The sequence below is a fragment of the Phascolarctos cinereus genome, unplaced genomic scaffold, assembly GCF_003287225.1.
Source record: "Phascolarctos cinereus isolate Bilbo 61053 unplaced genomic scaffold, phaCin_HiC Scaffold_4;HRSCAF=312, whole genome shotgun sequence".
NCBI lineage: Eukaryota > Metazoa > Chordata > Mammalia > Diprotodontia > Phascolarctidae > Phascolarctos > Phascolarctos cinereus.
In genome coordinates this window covers 88,263,585-88,282,445 of record NW_027555847.1, presented here as the reverse complement: position 1 = coordinate 88,282,445, position 18,861 = coordinate 88,263,585, and the positions used below count along the sequence as shown (strand labels likewise).

At 46.0% G+C, this 18,861-nt stretch overlaps 2 protein-coding genes across 2 annotated transcripts in view; both read right to left on the bottom strand.

Moving 5' to 3' along the window:
• LOC110216959 (laminin subunit beta-2-like) overlaps positions 1–1,910 on the bottom strand; it is a 37,917-nt gene extending 36,007 nt beyond the window's left edge. Inside the window, 2 exon segments of the mRNA XM_078151693.1 lie at positions 1,157–1,274; positions 1,894–1,910. Of these exon segments, the coding sequence (XP_078007819.1) occupies positions 1,157–1,274; positions 1,894–1,910 (135 nt within the window).
• On the bottom strand, positions 649–13,175 carry CCDC71 (coiled-coil domain containing 71). The gene is made up of 2 exons (XM_020999160.1): positions 13,102–13,175; positions 649–4,093 (listed from the first exon to the last, which is right to left on the bottom strand). The coding sequence occupies exon 2, from the start codon at positions 4,040–4,042 to the stop codon at positions 2,918–2,920; it is 1,125 nt and encodes a 374-aa protein (XP_020854819.1). The 5' UTR covers positions 4,043–4,093; positions 13,102–13,175; the 3' UTR covers positions 649–2,917.
• Positions 13,176–18,861: the final 5,686 nt, after the last annotated feature.

Here is an 18,861-nt window from a genome sequence, read left to right as displayed (position 1 = left end):
CCATCACCCGCCCCAGCCCTTTGGGTTGAAAGGAGCAAATTCTCATTCAAATGAACCCCCTCCCCATCCAGCCCAGAAAAGCAGCGTCTCTAGGCACCTCTGGGGAATGTCATTCAGAGCTGGGGGCCCAGGGGAGGGGAGGGAAGCTGAACAGTGAGAGGTCTGGGGCCAGGGAAGGGGATAGGAGCCAGAAAAAATTCTTAAACTGCCTCAGAAAGGCCTAGCGTCTTGGAGGAGACTGAAGTGTGAGAGTCAGTGTGTGTGTGGTGATGGGGGAGGGGTTCAGAAGAATGGAGGATGTTCAGCTGGGGTACCCCTGCCTTAAGACTAACTCAAACTTCTCCCTATGACCCACCCCCAAAAGTTCCTGGGCACACTGGACCCTCCAGCTCAATCTATGACCCCCCCCCATTTGCTGGAGTTCCTGCCTCTAGTGGGCCAGCCCATGGAGATTACCTGCTATTACTCTAGGGAGAAAGAGAAATAAGGGCCTCCCATTTTTCTCCTAAAACCTTCTAGCCTTCCTCAATTTTCCACTTCTGCATTCTCACTTCTCATCCCCAGCAGGTCCCCACTCCCCACCTCCAACCCCTTCAAATTCCAGCTCCTCTCTGGGAAGGTCTGGGAAAAAGTACTCAGACACAGATGCAGAGGATGAAGCACCATTTACTGAGGACAGCAGAACAAGTGGCCTGCAAGTGGTCAATAATTCCCATTTAACTTAAATGCAGGCAACACCTCAGACCCCAGAGGCCTGAGGGCTTTCCCCTGAAGTCAGTTGCACTCTTCACAGGCCACAGCTGCATACCAAACATCACAGATCCGCATCCGTGGAGACGTCACAAACAAACCAATGAACACGCAGCAGGGATGAGGGTCTGGTCCTCGAGTTTCCCAAAGTCACAAAGGACACCAACCAGGGAAGGAATGGTGACCTGCCTCCTAGGCTCCGCATCCACCACTGCCACTATGGACTCTGAGGGACCCACAAGGGGAGGGTGGATGACTTGAGGGCAGGATGAAGGGGGAAGGGGACACTGTTTGGATTCAAATCTGAGGGGGGGAGTGCCAGCTCAGCCCCCCATCTGAGAGTCCGGGGTCCAGTTGGGAAATACTTTCCACTGCCATGGAGGTGACCAAGCCTTTCAGTCATTACCTCATCCTCCCCAACTTCTATGAAAGTGAGGATAGTGGAGAACTTCACCCACAGGCCCCAAACCTGTATCAACCCATCCACAGAGGCGCTCTTTGCAGCTGCCGTTGCCTGACTGGCACTGGGGGCCAACCCGGAAACAGAGTACTCCCCTGATGGGGAAGGGGCATGGCTTAACCTGGCTCCATCGCTTCCAGCTCTGTTCCACAGGCCCACAATGGGGTCTAAGGTGGATTAAGGCCTCAAAGTCTTGGTCCTGAGACACAATGACCATTGGTGCTCCAGGCCATTCCTACTTCCAATCATCCCTTTGTTCCAAGTGGGAAGAGACTAAACATCTCTCTCCCCATTCCCCCTCCCTCCACACATACTCCCAGAGCCAAGACCCTAGAGTATGACTGGTGGAAAGGAAGGGAGGGGGGACCAGATTCTGGGGAAGGATGAAGGGAAAGAGGGGAAGAAAGGCTGGGGCTAGACAGCCACAATTCCTCAAGGTCTAGCTGCAGGGATTTAGAGATAAGGCCCTGGGGGGAAAGTAGCAGCCAGGAGGGAAACAGCAGCCCTGAGGAAAGGCCTTGAGGCTCTGGATGGTTGCCCATAGACTCATGGTGTGCAAGGATGGGAGACAAGGAGTCACTGTCTGGTTCTGTCCCCCTGGGAAGAAGTAGGCCAAAAAAAAAAATCCTCTTTTCCTCTCTTGGCCTAGATTATCAGCTCTACGGTCACAATTCTATACTCACCTGGCAGGCTCCCCCATGATCTTGCAGAAAGAAGAGCCTAGTCATCTGACTCTCTCCTTTTTACTCACGAGGCCCAAGCCCAGGCTGTCTCAGGATGGGTGAGTGAGCCAGCCTCTGCCCAGATTTACCCACAGAAGCAAACTCCAAGAAAGCAGAGACTTCTATAACCACCCAGAGGAAGCCAAAACAAATCACAAACACTATATTACCTGCCAGCTTATACACTGGCTCCCTCTGCCGCACTTCCAACAGCACTGAGGAGATGCCTTACCGAGATCAATGGACTTAAGGGGATGGTCATCTAGGTAGGCCGGCTGCAGGCCTGCCCCCTGGCACTAGTTTAGAAGGAAAAGTGCCAGGGGCTGTCAATTAACCTGTTACTGAAACCAATCCACTCTCTACTCCTTCAGTGGCAACTTTCCTGGAAGCATGAAGTGGACCCAAAACAAGAGAAGTTGTAAATGCATTCTGAAAAGAGGGAGGAGACCCCAATTCTGACCCTGATGGAGGAGGCAGACACTGGGTTGGGGTAGGGGAATGGGGGCATATAAAGATATAAAACTTGATCAAAATGAAATCAGTAAACATAGAGCTTGGAAAATAACAAATCACAGTGCATCACGTCATGACAAAACCGCCTCCCCCAAGGGTTTGGGGAAGGTCTGTTGGGGTGAAGCCATAAGTGGCTCTTTGAGAGTGGGTAGTTAGACCCTGCTCTCTCCCTTAGGACGGGGGAGGCATCTCCCTGCATTTCTGAACGTGGCTCAGAGCCGGGCAGGCAGTCCCAGAGGCCTGCTAGCCAGAAAGCCTGAAACAGGAGGAGCAAGCTGCCCAGAGTCCGCAGGTATCAGCTAACACATTGTCACCCAACACCCATGCTGCTCCAGCCACCAGAAGGAGAATCAAAGTTTCTCACTCCCCCTTCCCACAGGGGAGGGTGGATGAGTTGGGGGGGAAGAGGGGCAGTGGTGTATGGACTGGCTGGGTCAGAGGGAAATGGGCCCTGAACTGGACCTTGAGTCAATCAGGAGACAGAATGGGGCAGTGGCTGGATCCGGATCACTGGAGACAAATTGACTCTCAGGATCTTCTGTGCTCTCTGCCGCACCTCCTCATCAGAGAATCGTTTATTCACTTTGATGACCCGGAACTTCAGGAGGTTTGGTGAGCTTGGCACTAGCCTAGCTTTGCTTAGTCCAGGCCCCAACTTGCTCTTCTTCTTTGCTGGGGTTTCTTTAGCCTCCTCTGACCTTTTCCTCTTTGGCCCTGTGGCTTCTGGATGGCTGCCTCTGCCACCCCTACAGGCAGTCCTGGCCCCGCTCTTAGAAGTCTTCGTCTGGGTCCCCTTCTTTCGACGCCTACCATTTAGAATGCCTGAAGCTTTGCAGGCGTTGCTCTCTCGAAGGACGCCACCACTGGGGCCCCGTCGTCCACCCTTTGAGAGGGCAGCCCGGTCTGGTGCCTTCCGGATCAAACACCGGTGCCCTTTATTAGTGGTTTTGTTGGGAGCTGATTGCCGGGATCTCCCTGAGCCCTTCAGCAGCTTAAGGTCTGAATGTGAGATCCCCAGAGGCTTGTACTTGGAGTTTAAACAGGATGCTGTAGCCTTTAAAGGGACCAAGGCTTCCAGAACAACAGAGAGCCGCATAGCCGGGTATACCCCAGGGTACATGTGGGTAGGGAAGCCCACAGATGAGTTCTTGCCACTGCCTGAGCCTGACTGTTTCAGGGAGTTCAACAAAAGGTTGGTGGAGCTGGTTTTGATTATTGGGGAACTAGAGACCTTAGAAGACCTCCCCAGGATGGTCCCTGGGACAGCCAGCAGGCTCCTGGAAGTGGCTTTGGGAACGTCCGAGGGCAGCGGTTTGGCCTGAGCAGCAGGGCCAACGTGGTGTTTGGTTTGGCTGGGGGGATCGGCTGTGCAGGAGCTATAGCCATACACATCCTTGCTCCGAAGGATAGTAGGCTGGTAGCCCTCCTCCCGGAGACCTTGGAGAAAGGCCACAAGTTGGGCCTCCGTGTCACTGAGGTCCTTGGACATGGGGTTGAAGACCAGGAGTGCTTCCTCCAAGGCTTTCTGTCCTGCAGAGGAGATTCTGGACCATGAATGGACAGCTTTCTCCTCCACATTATCCACCTCCACATTCATGGCATTAGGCTGTGAAGAGCTGTCCAGGGCCCACAAACCAGTGCTTGACACCTCAAAGAAAAAGAGGAAGCCCAATTAAGGACAACATAATCACAGCCTCAGTGCAGCCTTCAGAAAGGATGTCTTCAGAAGATAATTCACCTTAAACATTTATTGTCTATTGTACTAGTTCCAGCCCTAGGGAAAGATGAAAACTGACACAGGCCCTGCCCTTGAGGAGCTTACATTCTAGGGGAGGGGGGTGGGGAGAGAGGATCCCTTGCCTTACTGGCCTGAAAGCTCCCCCAGATCACCTGTTCAGCTCAGGTGTCACTTCCTTCAGGAAGTTTTTCCTGAGCCCCTTTCCTATCCCCTCAATTATTAGCTATTTAGTTAATCTCTATCTTCTATTTATGCATCCATGGACATGTTGTAGAATGCCTACTTTCTGATGGCACAGACTACTCTCACTATCCCCAGTGCCAGGCACTTCACAAATGTTTTTAGTTGCTTGATTTAAGACGTACACACTCTCCAAAGTCTACAACATCCTCAGCTCAAATCCCATCTCGGAAACTTACTAGCTGTGTGATTAACCTCTGTGTGCCTCAGTTTCCTCATCAGTAAAATGAGGTGGCTCTGTAGCCCAAGGTCCCTTCCAATTCTAAACGTATGATCCTATGATATTATCTCCCAAACTAATTCCCTAGTTTTTAGTCTGCTTGCTGTCCTCAGTCAGTTCTGACCCTGTGGATCACCTTCCTCCCTACGCTTCTTTAACGCCGCTTGCTTGGCTTTTGTCCTCGCTGCCTGACAGCTGCCCTTGGTCACCTTGGCTGGATCATCTGAGCATTACTCATGCCTCTGTCCTGGGCCCTCTTCTCTTCTTTCTCAACACTCTTCTTTAGTGATCTCATCAGTACCATGGCTTCAACTTTCATCTCTACGCAAATGACTCCCAAATCTGGATATCTAGTCCTGATCTATCTCCTGAACTCCAGAGTACCCATAATACAAACTAGACTTAAATTTTTGTTTATTCTGAATTAAAGAGCAAATAAAATGAACATTTTCACTTAATAGCAGAATACCAAAAGAACACTGTACTTGAAACTTGACGATCTCTAATATGTACAGTTTTGTTTCTCTTTTTTAGTATAGGTATTTAGTACATTCAAAGATATCATGCTTGTTTCTGCTTCTTTCTGGCGTTCCTTCTGTTCTCTTCTCCGCATTAAAAAAAAATGCTTCAGTGACCCTCTTTTGTTTCTTCTTGCAGATATCTCCAATGCACCATTTCTACCACAGAACTCCTAATTTCCCCCTACATCCTGCCTCAAAATTTCCCTACTTCTATTAAGGGTACCCCTAGCCATAACAGTCACTTGACTCTTCTTTCCCTCTCACACTCAGCATCCAATCAGTTGCCTAGGGTTGTTGATTCTCTGTCTTCAGAATCTGTCACATCAGTCTTCTCTCTATTCACACAGTCCCCACCCTAATTCAGGTGCTGGTCACTTCTAACCTATACCATCTCACTAACCTCCTAATGACTCTCCCTCAGCCTAGTCTCTCCTTTTACAAACTATCCTTCACAGAGTGGCCAGATTGAGATTCCTAAAACTGCATATCTGACCCCTATCACTCCCAACTCAAAAGACCTTAGTCAAGTGGTTCTCTATTGCCTCTAGGACAAAATAGGAGCTCCTCAGCCTGGCATTTAAAGATCTCAAAAATCTAGAAGCTCCCTACCCTTTCTAGTCTTATTTCATGGTACTCCCTTCATGAACTTTCTACTCCAAGTTAGTCTAATAGCTGCTGCCTGTATAACACATTTCATCTCCCTTTTTCATACCTGTGAACATGTGATCCCCAATGTCAGAAATGGACTCTCTCCTTATATCTGCCTCCGAGAATCCCTAGCTTCCTTCAAAGCACAGCACTGGAGCCAGCCTCTGCCTGAGGTCTTTCCAAATCACCCCAGTTGTTAGTGCTCTGTCCCTCAGGACATGACTTTCTATGACTTTCTGCTTATTTATCTGGTACACGGTGTATCATTAAGTTATACGATCCTTGAGAGGAGGGCCTTTTTTTTCTCATGAATCCTCAGGACCCAATATAATGCCTTGCATATAGTCATGTCTTTTGACTTTAATTGAAGTATATAGGGGTGGGGAACCTGTGGCCTCAAGTGCAGCCCTTTGACAGAATCCAAACTTCAGGGAACAAACTCCCTTAATAAAAGGATTTTTTCTGTAAAACCTGGGACTCAGGCAAAAGGCCATACCTAAGGACCTAGAGGCCACAGGTTCCCCATACCTGGATAATACACGGTAAAGAACAGCAGGGACAAAGGAAAGATCCAAACCACATACTCTAGGGAAAATCTGAAGGAAAGAATACTTTTAACTGGAGAGGTTCAGAGAAGACTGACACCTGAGCTAGGCCTTGAGGAAAGAGAAGAATTAACAGGTGAAGAAGAGTGGGGAATACAGTTCAAGCCTGAAGCATGACAGGCTAAGATTAGAGAACAGTTAGTCCTCCAGTATGGCTGGATTTTGGCTGGAGTGTGTGAAGGGAACTGTATTAAGACAGTATGGAAAAGGACAGTGGTAACAAAATTATGGAGGGCCTTCAATGTCAGGGTAAATTCTTCTTTGGCCCTACATGCACAAGAGAACCTCTGAAGGTTTTTGGGAAGGAGAGTGATAAGGTCAGACCTGTCTCACAAGAAGGTTATTTGGGAATCTTTAGGAAAGATGAACTGGAGAGGAAAGCCATTAGAAGCAGGAAGACTGGTAAGGAGATTATCAACAGAACAAGTCAGGGATGATAAGAAATGCAATTAGGGTTGTGCCAACGCTGTGTGCAGGAAACAGAGGACACACACAGGTTGAATGGAGATCTCTGCTCCTATCCAGGTGCTGCTGAACCATGCTGCTCGGATCCACTGCAAATCCATGCTATTTAATCTCTACTTAGCCCTCAAAGCAGCAAGGCAATCCTCTGACTCTCTCTTGATTCTCTACTGCACATCCCCAATAGATAGATGTTCCAAACTTAAACCTCACATCATACCTTCTTCCCTTCCTCATACCTCCTCCCTTTTCTTTCTTCTTTCTTTTCCTCTGTCTCATCATCTATTGATAAAACAGAGCTAACCTGAGCTGCCTTTTCTATCTCAAACTCCCTAGATGTTATGCCCCATCTTCTCTTCCTTTAATCCAGCCTCTGATAAAGAGATGTCCTTTTTCATTGCCATGGCCAATCCTTCTACTTGTAGCCTTGATCTTATATTTTCTTACCTCTTCCAGCAGCTTGGTCCTATAACCTCTCTTAATTTTCAATCCCTCCTTACACACTGGCTCCTTCTCTACTGACTACAAACATGCCCAAGTTTTTCTTATCCTTAAAAAAAAAACAACTTTTTTTCAGATCCCCTATTTCTACTACATATCTCCATCTGTTCACAACTAAACTAGAAAAACTCAGTCTACACTCTACTTACTCTCCTCTCACTCACATCTCAACCCTTTGAAATATGGGTTGCAACCTTATTACTCAAACGAAATTGCTCTTTCCAAAATTACCAATGATTAAAAAAAAATACATCCAGATAATTAAGGTCCCCTACTACTTCTACTATATCTTATCTCCATACCTGGTCTGTAACCTGTTTCCTGAACTCTGCATTTATTTCCTCTCAGTCCAAGTGTCTCTAGTATATAAGTTATCTACTGTCAGATCTAATGGATTCTTCTCAGTTCTCATCCTTCTCGTTCTTTAGGCAGCACTTAACATTTTCGACCACCCTTTTGTCCTGGATATTTTCTCCCCCACTGAGTTTTCATACCATCTCTTTCCTGGTTCTCCTCTTACCAACTGGCCACTCCTCTTCAGTACTTTTGGTAGGCTCATGATCCTCCTCTGTGTGAATGCACCCCAGGTTTCTGTCCAGAGCCCTGATTTCTTTGCTTACTCCCAGTAAATTCATCAGTTCCTATATGTTCAATTGTCATCTCTTGCATATGACTCTGAGATCTATGGTAGTCTCTCTCATGAGTTAGCGTCTTGCGTCACCAACTTACCCATTGGACATTTGCAAAGGGGTGCCCTGGTAGACATCTTAAAATCAGTATGTCCGATATAGAATTCACTCTCTTTCCCCCCACACCATTCCTTCTCCTAACTTTCCTGTTTCTGTTAAGGGTATCACAATCCTTCTACTTACTTAAGTTCACAACCTCCAAGTAATCCTCAATTATTCTCTCTCCCTCACCTATCCTTTCTAATTACTTGCCAGATCTTATTTCTACCTCCACAACATCTCTCAAATTTATCCTCTTGTCCCTCTTTACATGGCCATCAACCTAGTTCAGGCCCTCATCACCTCTTACCTAGACTACTGCAACTGCCTCCTAATTGCCCTTCCGTGCCTCTAATATCTCCCCTCTCCAATATAACCTCCATAAATGCTCCTAAAGCAAAGGGCTGACCTGCTCAAGAAAACCTACTCGCTCCCTCTTACCTGCAGGATCAAAGACAAACTTGTCAAGTTGGCATTTAAAGCCCTTCACAGTCCAGCTGTAGCCTATCTTTCCTCATTTATTATACGTTACTCTCACTTACTCTTTGTTTCAGCCAAACTGGCCTAGCTGCCAAGCCCATCTCTGCATTTTCGTACAGCTGGTGAGCAGCTGAAGAGCAGCTGAAGTGCCACCTTGTATTCGAGGCCTTTCCTGACTCCAGCCCCAGAGCCAGGTCCTCCCCTGAAAACTGTACTTACTTTGTTCACACTTCACAGCACTCATTTGTGTTCAGGTTATTTACTCTCACTGGAATATAAGCTCTTGGAAGGCAGGGACTGTTTGTTTTTGTCTTTGTATCCCTAGCAAAGTGCTGGGCATGTAGTGGACATTTAATAAACACTTGCTGAATGGACTTGCGGCATGAGGAAGAAGGCAGAGTCAAAGCCGACTCTCAAGCCCTTGGAGTGAGGGGAGGTGCCTAATGGAAAGGTGAATTGCAATAGGTGGGCTGGGACTTGGGAAGAGGTTACAGCTTAGGGAGGAAGCTGCTTACCATCTGTCAACCCAAGAAAATCCATGCCGGGAAGTACCTGGAGGGAAGAACGTAAGAGGCATCAAGAGTTTAGGGAATGGGAACAGGTTGACTTGACTTTTGCAAGGCAGGGGAAGAGACCTGCCCACAGGTCTCAGGGGTTGGGGGAAACAAACTGGGAACACTGAGGGAGGTCACATTCCCCAAAGTGCTGTGGGCTGGAAAGGGCTTCTAGTCAAAGACCTGGCCAAGAATCTTGCCTCTGCCAGTATGGATGCTGACTTTCTCAGGAGGCTGGCTATTGGGAGTCTTGAGGAAATTTGGCCAGAGGCATCTTTCAGGCTGTGGGTTTGCTAGTCCTGTGATATTAGTCAAGTCATTTCCCCTCTGTGGGCCTCAAATCTGTAATTACACCTCATTTACATATTCCTTTAAAGTTTACAAAGTATTTTCCTTACAACAACCCGGGGAGAGGCGTAGTTTGTGTATTATACCCATTTTAATGATGACGAAATTGAGGCTTAGAGAAAAATGACTTGCCCATGGTCACATAGTCAAGATTTAAATCCATGTTTCCTTCTTTCTGGTTTAATGCTATTTCCACTAAAGCACAGCTATTTCTATGACTCAAATTTATCCTCACAACATTCCTGTGAGGTATGTAGTTTAAGAATCAATATCCCCAGGTGACAAAAAGAGGAAAGAAGCCCAAAGGTAGGCCATAGTAGACTCTTTTGTCTCCTCCTCCTACCTCAGGGGAAAGAGTGATCTCATGGTGTCAGTAAATTTAGAGCTTGAAGGAGCCCTAGGAATTATCTAGTTCAACCTTTTCCTTTTTTCTGGAAGGAAACTGAGACCTACACTGAGGAAATAATCTAAAGAATCATAGGACTTTAAGCTGGAATATTGGAAAGTCCAGTTCTGCTACTTAAAACCAGAGTGATTTCAGAGAAGTCACTTGACCGTATGGGATTTTTTTCCCCCTAATAAAATGAGAGGGTTGTGCTCGATGATTTCTGAGAAAGAATATTAGCTGCAAGGGTTCAAAGGATAATAAATTTAGATTTGGAAGAAGCATCTAGGTCAACTTCCTTATTTTACAAATGAGGAAACTGAGGCCCAGTGAGGTCAAGTAACATGTACAAAACGAGTTGGGATCCAAATTCAGGGCTTCTGACTCTTGCTTGGCTGTTAAGCATGTCTCTAAGTCCTAGTACTTATGTTTTTCAGAGCCTGGCCAAAAGGAATGAGAAGTCAAGGCTTTCTTATCCTTAAGGACCCCAAAATTACTTATAGGGTAAATGGAAAGATAAGAATCTCTTTCAAACCTGGAAGAAACTGAGGAGTAAGCTACTCGCACACTCCAGCCTGGCAATGGGAAGGGCCCTCAGTCTAAGGCTACATTTTGCCTTTTCACCCCTCTCCTCTGATGGCACCCAGGGAAACTGCCACCCCATTCCTCCCAAGAAAGCCAGAAGCCAAGAGAACTACAATTCACCCCATGATTCACAGGTTCCTTCCCAGAGAGAGGCATGTAAGCAGGAAACCTCCCCATCCTCTTCCAGGGCAAATTCAGAGCCAGGGAGACAATCAAAGGGCAGGCCATCCAAAGCCTGGCAGGAAGCCCTGGGCCTGGGCTTGGCCCAAAATCCTTGGTAGAAGAGCCTCCTTGGGCCCAGTTGTTGGGATAGTGGAGTCAGACTGAGGCTTTCTTTTTCATTAGCAATAGGAAATGTTTCCAGACTTCTGCAACTCCTCAGACCTCAGGTGGCTTTCATTACCACCAATCATCCATCCAGATAAGCACCAGGTTCCTGGGGGCAAAGGGGATCCCCATCTACCCAACTGCAGCCTGCTGCTTGGGCACTGCTTGGAGTGACTGACTTCTTCAGCACTGACCACAAACAGACTCAGCTTAGAGCAGAAAGGGAAGTAAGGGGAAGTATTTGTGTAATACCACTGCTCCCAGGGGCCTATGGGCCCAGGGACAGGAGCAACCTCCCCAGCTTCAGCTAACTCATTAAAAGATCAATAGCAGCTTAGGGCTGTGGGATCCCAGGCAGAGCCCTAAGTAGTATTCCCTATGCACACCTACACCAGGAGCTGTCTCTCCAGCATACACATACACTTCTCTTAGTCCTAATGGGCTCAGGTAACAATCTGAAAACTCCTGGTAGATTATTTTATTCCCAGAAGCAACAATTGTCACCTCTTTGTTTAGAAACATTCCTTTAGGCTCTGGCAGCAGCAGGCTGAGCCAGTAATAGTGACACCCCACCCTACCCCCACCCCCATTAAACCACAAACAATCTTTTTTTCCTTCATAGGACCTTAGCCCTTTATTGGATCTGAATTTGGAAGTGGAAAAAAGGGAAGTTTCAGGGTCCTGGGACTGGGCACGTGGAGGGGGGAGGGGAAAAGAGAGAGTCTTGCGCTTTCACGGGTTGTTTTGTCTGCCTGACCTTTGAGCTGAGGGTCATCCCATCCAGGCTTTCCTACTCGAGCACCTTCCCACTGTGGCTGGTTTGGAGAGGACCCTGGCTTTCCAGAAGCCTAGACTATCACAGGCTTCAGAGGCTCACAAAGGAACCAGATAAAAGTTATTCTGAAGCACTTCAAGGTGCCTTAGGCCTTCCAACTAGGCCTCAAGGAGAAAGGAGTGGGCCTGAGGTGTGAACATGTGAGAGGACACAGATATAGGGGCCTAAAATAGATTAGAACCAGTGAAGGGATCACAGAATCTTAGAAGGTACAAACTGGAAGGGAGATTAAGAAGCCTAGATTTAGAGCTGTATCGGACCTTCAAACTCCTGCACAGACGGGAAAATTGAGGCTCAAAAAGGGGAAGTCACTTACTTGCCCAAGGTCATACAGAAGCTTGGGGAGACTGGAGAGGAACACCTGGGAGGAGGAAGCATAAAGCCCCTACGGGGAACTCAAGAAAGACAGTGGATGTTCTATAGGTCCATGGGTTTGGGAGGCTCCACAGGTGAGAAGTTGGGGAGGGGAGGTTCCTGATTCAGAAAGCCTAAATGAGAAGTAAATGAGGAAGATGCCTGGTCCAAGTTGTTGTTTTCTTTTGTTTTGTTTTTGAGGGGGTGTGACCTTGATGAATATATGGAGTACTGAGAGAAGAAACCTGAGGATACAGAGGGCTCCAAGGCTGAGGCACATGAACCAGCACAGGAAGCTGGGATATCTGAACTTTATGAGGAGTACAACAGGATGGAGTATGGCTGGGTTCAAGAAAAGACAGGGATGGGGATGAAGACAGGGGTAGGGATAAGGATGGGAATGGTGATGGGGATGGAGATGGGAATAGGGATGGGAATGGGGATGGGGATGAGAACAGTGATGCTGAAGGTGGTGGGGATAGAGATGAGGATAGGATAGGAAAGGGGATGATAATCGGGTTAGGGATGGGGATAACAAGGATGAAGATGAGAATAAGGATGGAGATGAGGATGAAAAGGATGTGGCCAAGGGAGCCTGGGGCGAGAACAAGGCAGTGGAAAAGTAAAAAATGGAGAAGTGTGTATGAGCAGAGAGTCCCAGTCTTTAAGGTGTGGGGTCAGCCAGATCTTGCTCCCGGGGCGCCTGGTATGTATGCGTGAAAAGGGTGGGATAAGGTGAATAAAGAAGAGGGTGGGAGGGGCAGGAAATCTGGGGGTCGTGGAGGTTGGGAGCGTTATGGGGGTGGAAGGACCCGAAAGGATGTAAGAATGGGGGAGTTGCGGGTGGAGAGCTATGACTGTGGAGGGACTTATGAGGGGAGGGCGGTGGGCGCTGGGGGTGGCACGGGGCCGGGAAAGGAGGGGAGGGCAGGGGAGGGCGGGAGGGGGAGGGGGGGCTGGAGTGGGGGAGGGGCTCTGAGGCGCCCCCAGCCCCGCCCCCTCGGCGCTGCCTGCGGCCCGGCCCGGCAGACTGAGCCGCCGCTGCCGCCGCCATGGCCAGGCCCCGGGCCCAGCGCCCCCTCTGGACGGCCCGGGCCGGCTCGGTCCCGTGGGCCCAACACCTACCGGCCGCCGCCGCGGGGACCCGGGACCAGCCTCTGCGCCGCCTCCGCCGCTCCAACATGGCCGCCCCGCTGAGGGCCGGAAGTGCAGCTCCACTTCCGCTTCCGGCCCCCCCACCTCAGAGCCCCCCCTCCCGGACTGGGGACCCCCAGCCCCTCCCCTCCCCCCAGGGTCTCCGCCCCCCTAGGGTCTCCCACGCCCCCACGTGGCGGTTGCTGGTCCCATTTTAGCTCTAGCCCAGGTCATCCAGACTTAGGTGAGACATATCCCTGCCCTCAGACAGCCTGGAGTCTGAGGGGAAACTAGGGTTCTGCCCTCAGGGAGCTTCCATTCTAGGGGAGAAACACAGCCCTGCCCTCAGGGAGCCTCCAGTTTGGGGAAGAAACCCAGCCCTACCCTCTAAGAGTGGTTGATCTGAAGAGGAGATTAAAGTCTTGCCCTCAGGGAGCCTCCTGTCAGAGGGAAAACACAACCCTGCTCTTAGGGTGCCCCTGAAATGAAAGGAAGATCCATCCCTGACCTCAGGGACCACTCCTTAGGGAGTCTCTTGGCCTGTCTGGAGGGGAGCCTCTAGTCTGAGTGGAGTAGCCTCAGTCCAGTCCTCAAGGAGTCCTAGTGTGAGAGAGAAGACAAAGCTCTATCCTTCCAAGAGCCCTCAGGTCTGAAGGAGGACACAGCCCTTACTCCCCTTTACAACTCCGGATTGCTATAGACCCAGATAGTCTGATCGTGAGAGGACCCATTAATTGAGGGACATTTGACATTGTTGATTCCTTTCCCCTCCCTGCCATTTTCTTTTTCCCTTAGGTTTTCTTATCTCTACCTTCTAATTCTACATCTGACCAATCTTCAGTCTCCTTTAATGGAGTACCATCCATCTCTCACCAACAACTGTGGTTGGCTCTCCAAGGCTCTGTCCTGAACCCTCTTCTCTCTCTTCAGTCTCTTGGTGATCTCATCCATCACCTCCCATGAGTTCACTTATATTCTTTATGCAGGTGATTATAAGATCTAATCTTCTGAGTTCCATTCCCACATCACCAACAGCCTTTTGGACACAGCCATCTGGTTTTCCAACCACATCTCAAACTCAACATATCCCAAAAGGAACTCATTATCTTTGCCCCATACACACCTAAAACAACTACTCTTCAGACTTTACCCATTTCTTTTGAGAGTTCACCTGAAGTTGATCCAGGAAAATCTCTTAACGTACTCAAGGTACAGCTTGTGTCTGGATTTCCCTAAAAATTAATAAAGGGATCCCCAACTCCTATATAAACACTCAAGGTACAAGATGCATATTGGCTGCAGGACAGCCTTTATTTCAACTGCTAACTTTTCTGTGTGACCTGGGACAAGTCGTTTCACCTGACAGGTGTCTCAGAGCCTTAGTTTGCTCATCTATAAATACAAGATCATAGCTGTAGATCAGGAAGAGACCTTAGATATCATCTAGTCCAGTGCTTCTTAAACTGTGGGTTGCTATCCCACATGGGGTTGCAAAAAGTTTGGTAACAGTAAAAGGTTTCTGAATGAGCAACAATCGAAAATTAATTAAAAATCAAGCACATAATGAATCTGAGGTGTTTCTGGCAGTGTTTGCCCATGTTGCATGCAAATTCACTGCAACCTTAGTTCTGAACACAAAGCGCGCACACTTTGCATCGTGCATGCCCTCAGGCCGAGAAAGCCAACCAATGCTGTCCCAAAAAACCCCAATAACAACAAAACAAAAAAACAAAAAAACAAAACAAAAACAAAAAAAAACAAAACAAAACCGGAAAAGGAGTCGAGAGCCTGGGGAAAAGTGTAGGAAGCACTGATCTAGTCCAACCCCCTCACTTGATAGATGAGGCAATTGAAACCCAGAAAAGTTAAGTGACTTAGCCAGCTCACAAGGATTTGAACCCATTTCTCTGACGCTAAAAAAAACAGCATGCTTTCAAGAGCAAAGTTTGAACCACTGTGTTTTCACTGTCTCTCTAAGGCCCCTTCTAGTTCTCAATCCCATTGAAGTTCAGCTAAAGGTGGAAAGATTAAAGAAAAAAACAAAACCCTAAAAACCCAACCCTTTTTTCCCTCTAAGGGCCCAAAATTCAGACAATAAGTCAAAACTCAACTAGTCCCGGAGTTGTTTGGCTCCCTGGGGGCCCTCCTTTGTTAATCCTTCCAAAGCCAGGGATCTCACTTATTCCACACTTCTTGTCTCTGCTTCCTAAGTAGTTAACTTGCCCCTCTCACTCATGGTTGTCAAGTCTTAAAAATTCTTTCTCCATAGCTCTTGTACTTGTGTGTCTCTCCACTCAAATGGTCAACTGACCTCATTCAAACTCTTATCACTTCTCACCAGGCTATTGCATTAGGCTCCTAATTGTTCAGCTTGGCTCAAGTCTCTTCCCCTCTCAAATTCATCCTCCATACCAGCTGGGTAAATGATATTCCTAAAGCATGGGTCTGACCCTATCACTTGCCTGCTCAAAAGATCTCTCCACCCCTTCTACAGGGTAAGATTATTCCATTTCTCCTCTTCATGTCTTTGATATTGAGAGGAATGCCTGATAATTCCCCTCTGCAAACGATCTCTGGGTTCTTTGTATCCTTGGCTGAGAACTTAGATCTTTATGGAATAGACTACAACCACCAGAGAGAAGAGACTGAAGACCTTTCTAAGAGTGTCTGAGAGCTACTCAAAAGTTTTCATGTATCTTTTATTTTTCCGGTTTCACTTAGTAAATATACTCTAATTTTGTTATTGTTGTTGTTCAGTCATTTCAGTTGTGTCTGACTCTTCATGACCCCATTTGGGGTTTTCTTGGCAAAGATACTGGAGTGGTTTGCCATTTCCCTCTCCAGCTCATTTTACAGATGAGAAAACTGAGGAAACAGGGTCAAGTGACTTGCCCAGGCTTACATAATAATTGTCTGAGGACAAATTGAACTCAGGTCTTCCTGATTCCATGCCTGGCTCTCCATCTACTGTGCCACCTAGCTACTCATACTCTAATTCTAATATATAACATAAATTAGTGTCTATAGTCTTTTTGGGGGCCACTGAAAGCTAGGAAGGAGAGGAGAATCTTAATAGGAAGAAGAGTAAAGCCATGTTGATAAAGTTATGATATGCATCTTTTAAGCCCTGTGTTGAATAATAAAGTTATGATGTGCATATTTAAGCCCTAAATTAAGTGAGTTATTCAGATACTAGGCTAAGGTACCAGGAGGCTGGGAGCCATGGGAAATACAGGCCAGGTTGTGAGAAGGAGGGGACCAGGGCTCTGAAGCAACTCATACTCAGCTCAGAAGGTAATGCACAGATTGCATTGTGAAAAGATATTCTAGTCCCACATCCTGGTAGGAACACAGGCATCTTCTATTTACCTTTTTGCATTTCCCCTCAGGAGTCCATATAAAGTAGGTGATTCCATAAAAAAGAAAATGACCTGTAACCTTATATAATAATAATAATAATAATAATAATAATAATAGCTAGAGAGTATAGGACTAAATGGAGCTTTCCTTAAAATGATAAGTATCTATCTAAAATCATCAGCAAGCATTATCTGTAACGGAGATAATCTAGAAGCCTTCCCAATAAGATCAGGAGTGAAGCAAGGATGCCCAGTATCACCACTATTATTCAATATTGTACTAGAAATATTAGTTTTAGCAATAAGAGAAAAAAAGAAATTGAAGGAATTATAATAGACAATGAGGAAATAAAACTGTCATTCTTGGCAGATAATATGATGGTATACTTAGAGAATCCTAGAGAATCAACTAAAAAACTGCTTGAAACAATTAACAATTTTAGTAAAGTTACAGGATATAAAATAAACCCACATAAAACATCAGCATTTCTATATATTACCAACAAAGCCCAGCAGCAAGAAATGGAAAGAAAAATTCCATTTAAAATAACTATAGACAATGGGACAATGTAGACAATTGGAAGTCTACCTGCCAAGACAAACCCAGGAACTATATGAACACAATTATAAAACACTTTTTTTTATTAATTTATTTGATTTATCAACAATCACTTCCATAAGCTTTTGAGTTTTAAATTTTTCTCCTCCTCCCTCGCCAAGATGGCACACAATTTGATATGGGCTATACATATACATACCTATTAAACATATTTTCATATCAGTGATGTTGTAAAGAAGAATTAGAACCAATAGGAAGAACCACAAGAAAGAGAAAGCAAAACAAAACAAAAGGGGAAAAAAAAGCAAATAGTATGCTTCGATCTGCATTCAAACTCCATAGTTCTCTCTTTGGATGTGGATAGCATTTTCCACCATGAGACCTTCGGAGATGTCTTAGATCCTTGCATTGCTGAGAAGAGCTAAATCTATCAACGTTAGTCATTGCACAACGTGGCTGTTAGTGTGTACAATATTCTCCTGGTTCTGCTCACTTCACTCAGCATCAGTCCATACAAATCTTTCCAGGTTTTTCTGAAGTCTGCCTGCTCATCATTTCTTATAATAAAACACTTTTTACACAAATAAAGTCAGATCCAAATAATTGGAAAAAATATCAATTGCTCATGAGTAGGCTAAGCTAATATAATAAAAATGGCAGTTCAAAATTAATTTACTTATTCAGTGCCATACCAATCAAACTAGGAAAAATATTTTACAGAGCTAGAAAAAAAATAACCAAATTCATTTGGAAGAACAAAAGGTCAAGAATATCAAGGGAATTAATGAAACAAAGTGCAAAGGAAGGTGGCATAGCCATACCAGATCTAAAACTATATTATGAAGCAGCAATCATCAAAACTATTTGGTAGTGGCTAAAAAATAGAGCGATAGATCAGTGGAAGAGGTTAGGTACACAAGACACTGTGTTCAATGACTATAGTAGTCTACTTTTTGATGAACCCAAAGACTACAGCTTCTGGGACAAGAACTCACTATTTGACAAAAAAAAATACTGGGAAAACTGGAAAACAATATAGCAGAAACTAGGCATAGTCCAACACCTCACACCATATACCAAGAAAAAGTCAAAATGGGTACATGATTTAGACAATAAAAGGTGATACCATAAGCAAATTGAGAGAGCAAGGGAAAGTTTACCTGTCACACCTATGGAGAAGGGAAGAATTTATGACCAAACAAGAGACAGAAAACATTATGAAATGCAAAATGGATAATTTTGATTACATTAAATTAAAAAGGATTTGTACAAACAAAACCAATGCATGCAAGATTAGAAGGAAAGCAGAGAGCTGGGAAACAATTTTTTTTGCCAGTTTTTCTGATAAAGCCCTCATTTCTCAAATATATAGGGAACTCAGTCAAATTTATAAGAATTGAAGGCATTCCCCAATTGATAAGTGGTCAAAGGATATGAACAGGCAGTTTTTAGAGGAAGAAATTAAAGCTGTCTATAGTCATATGAAAAAAATGCTCTAAATCACTATTGATTAGAGAAATACAAACTAAGACAACTCTAAGGTATCACATCACACCTATAAGATCGGCTAATATGACAGAAAAGGAAAATGATAAATGTTAGAGAAGATGGGGAAAATTGGAACACTAGTGCATTGTTAGTAGAGTTGTGAACTGATCCAACCATTCTGGAGAGCAATTTGGAACTATGCCAAAAGGTCAATCAAACTGTGTGCACCCTTTGACTCAGCAATACCACTACTTGGTTTGTATCCCAAAGAGATCATAAAAAAGGGAAAGGGACCCACGTATAAAAAATATTCATAGCAGCTCATTTTGTGATGGCAAAGAATTG

Coding starts and splice junctions, on each gene's coding strand:
- CCDC71 (XM_020999160.1), bottom strand. CDS start 4,042: ATGAATGTGGAGGTGGATAATGTGGAGGAGAAAGCTGTCCATTCATGG.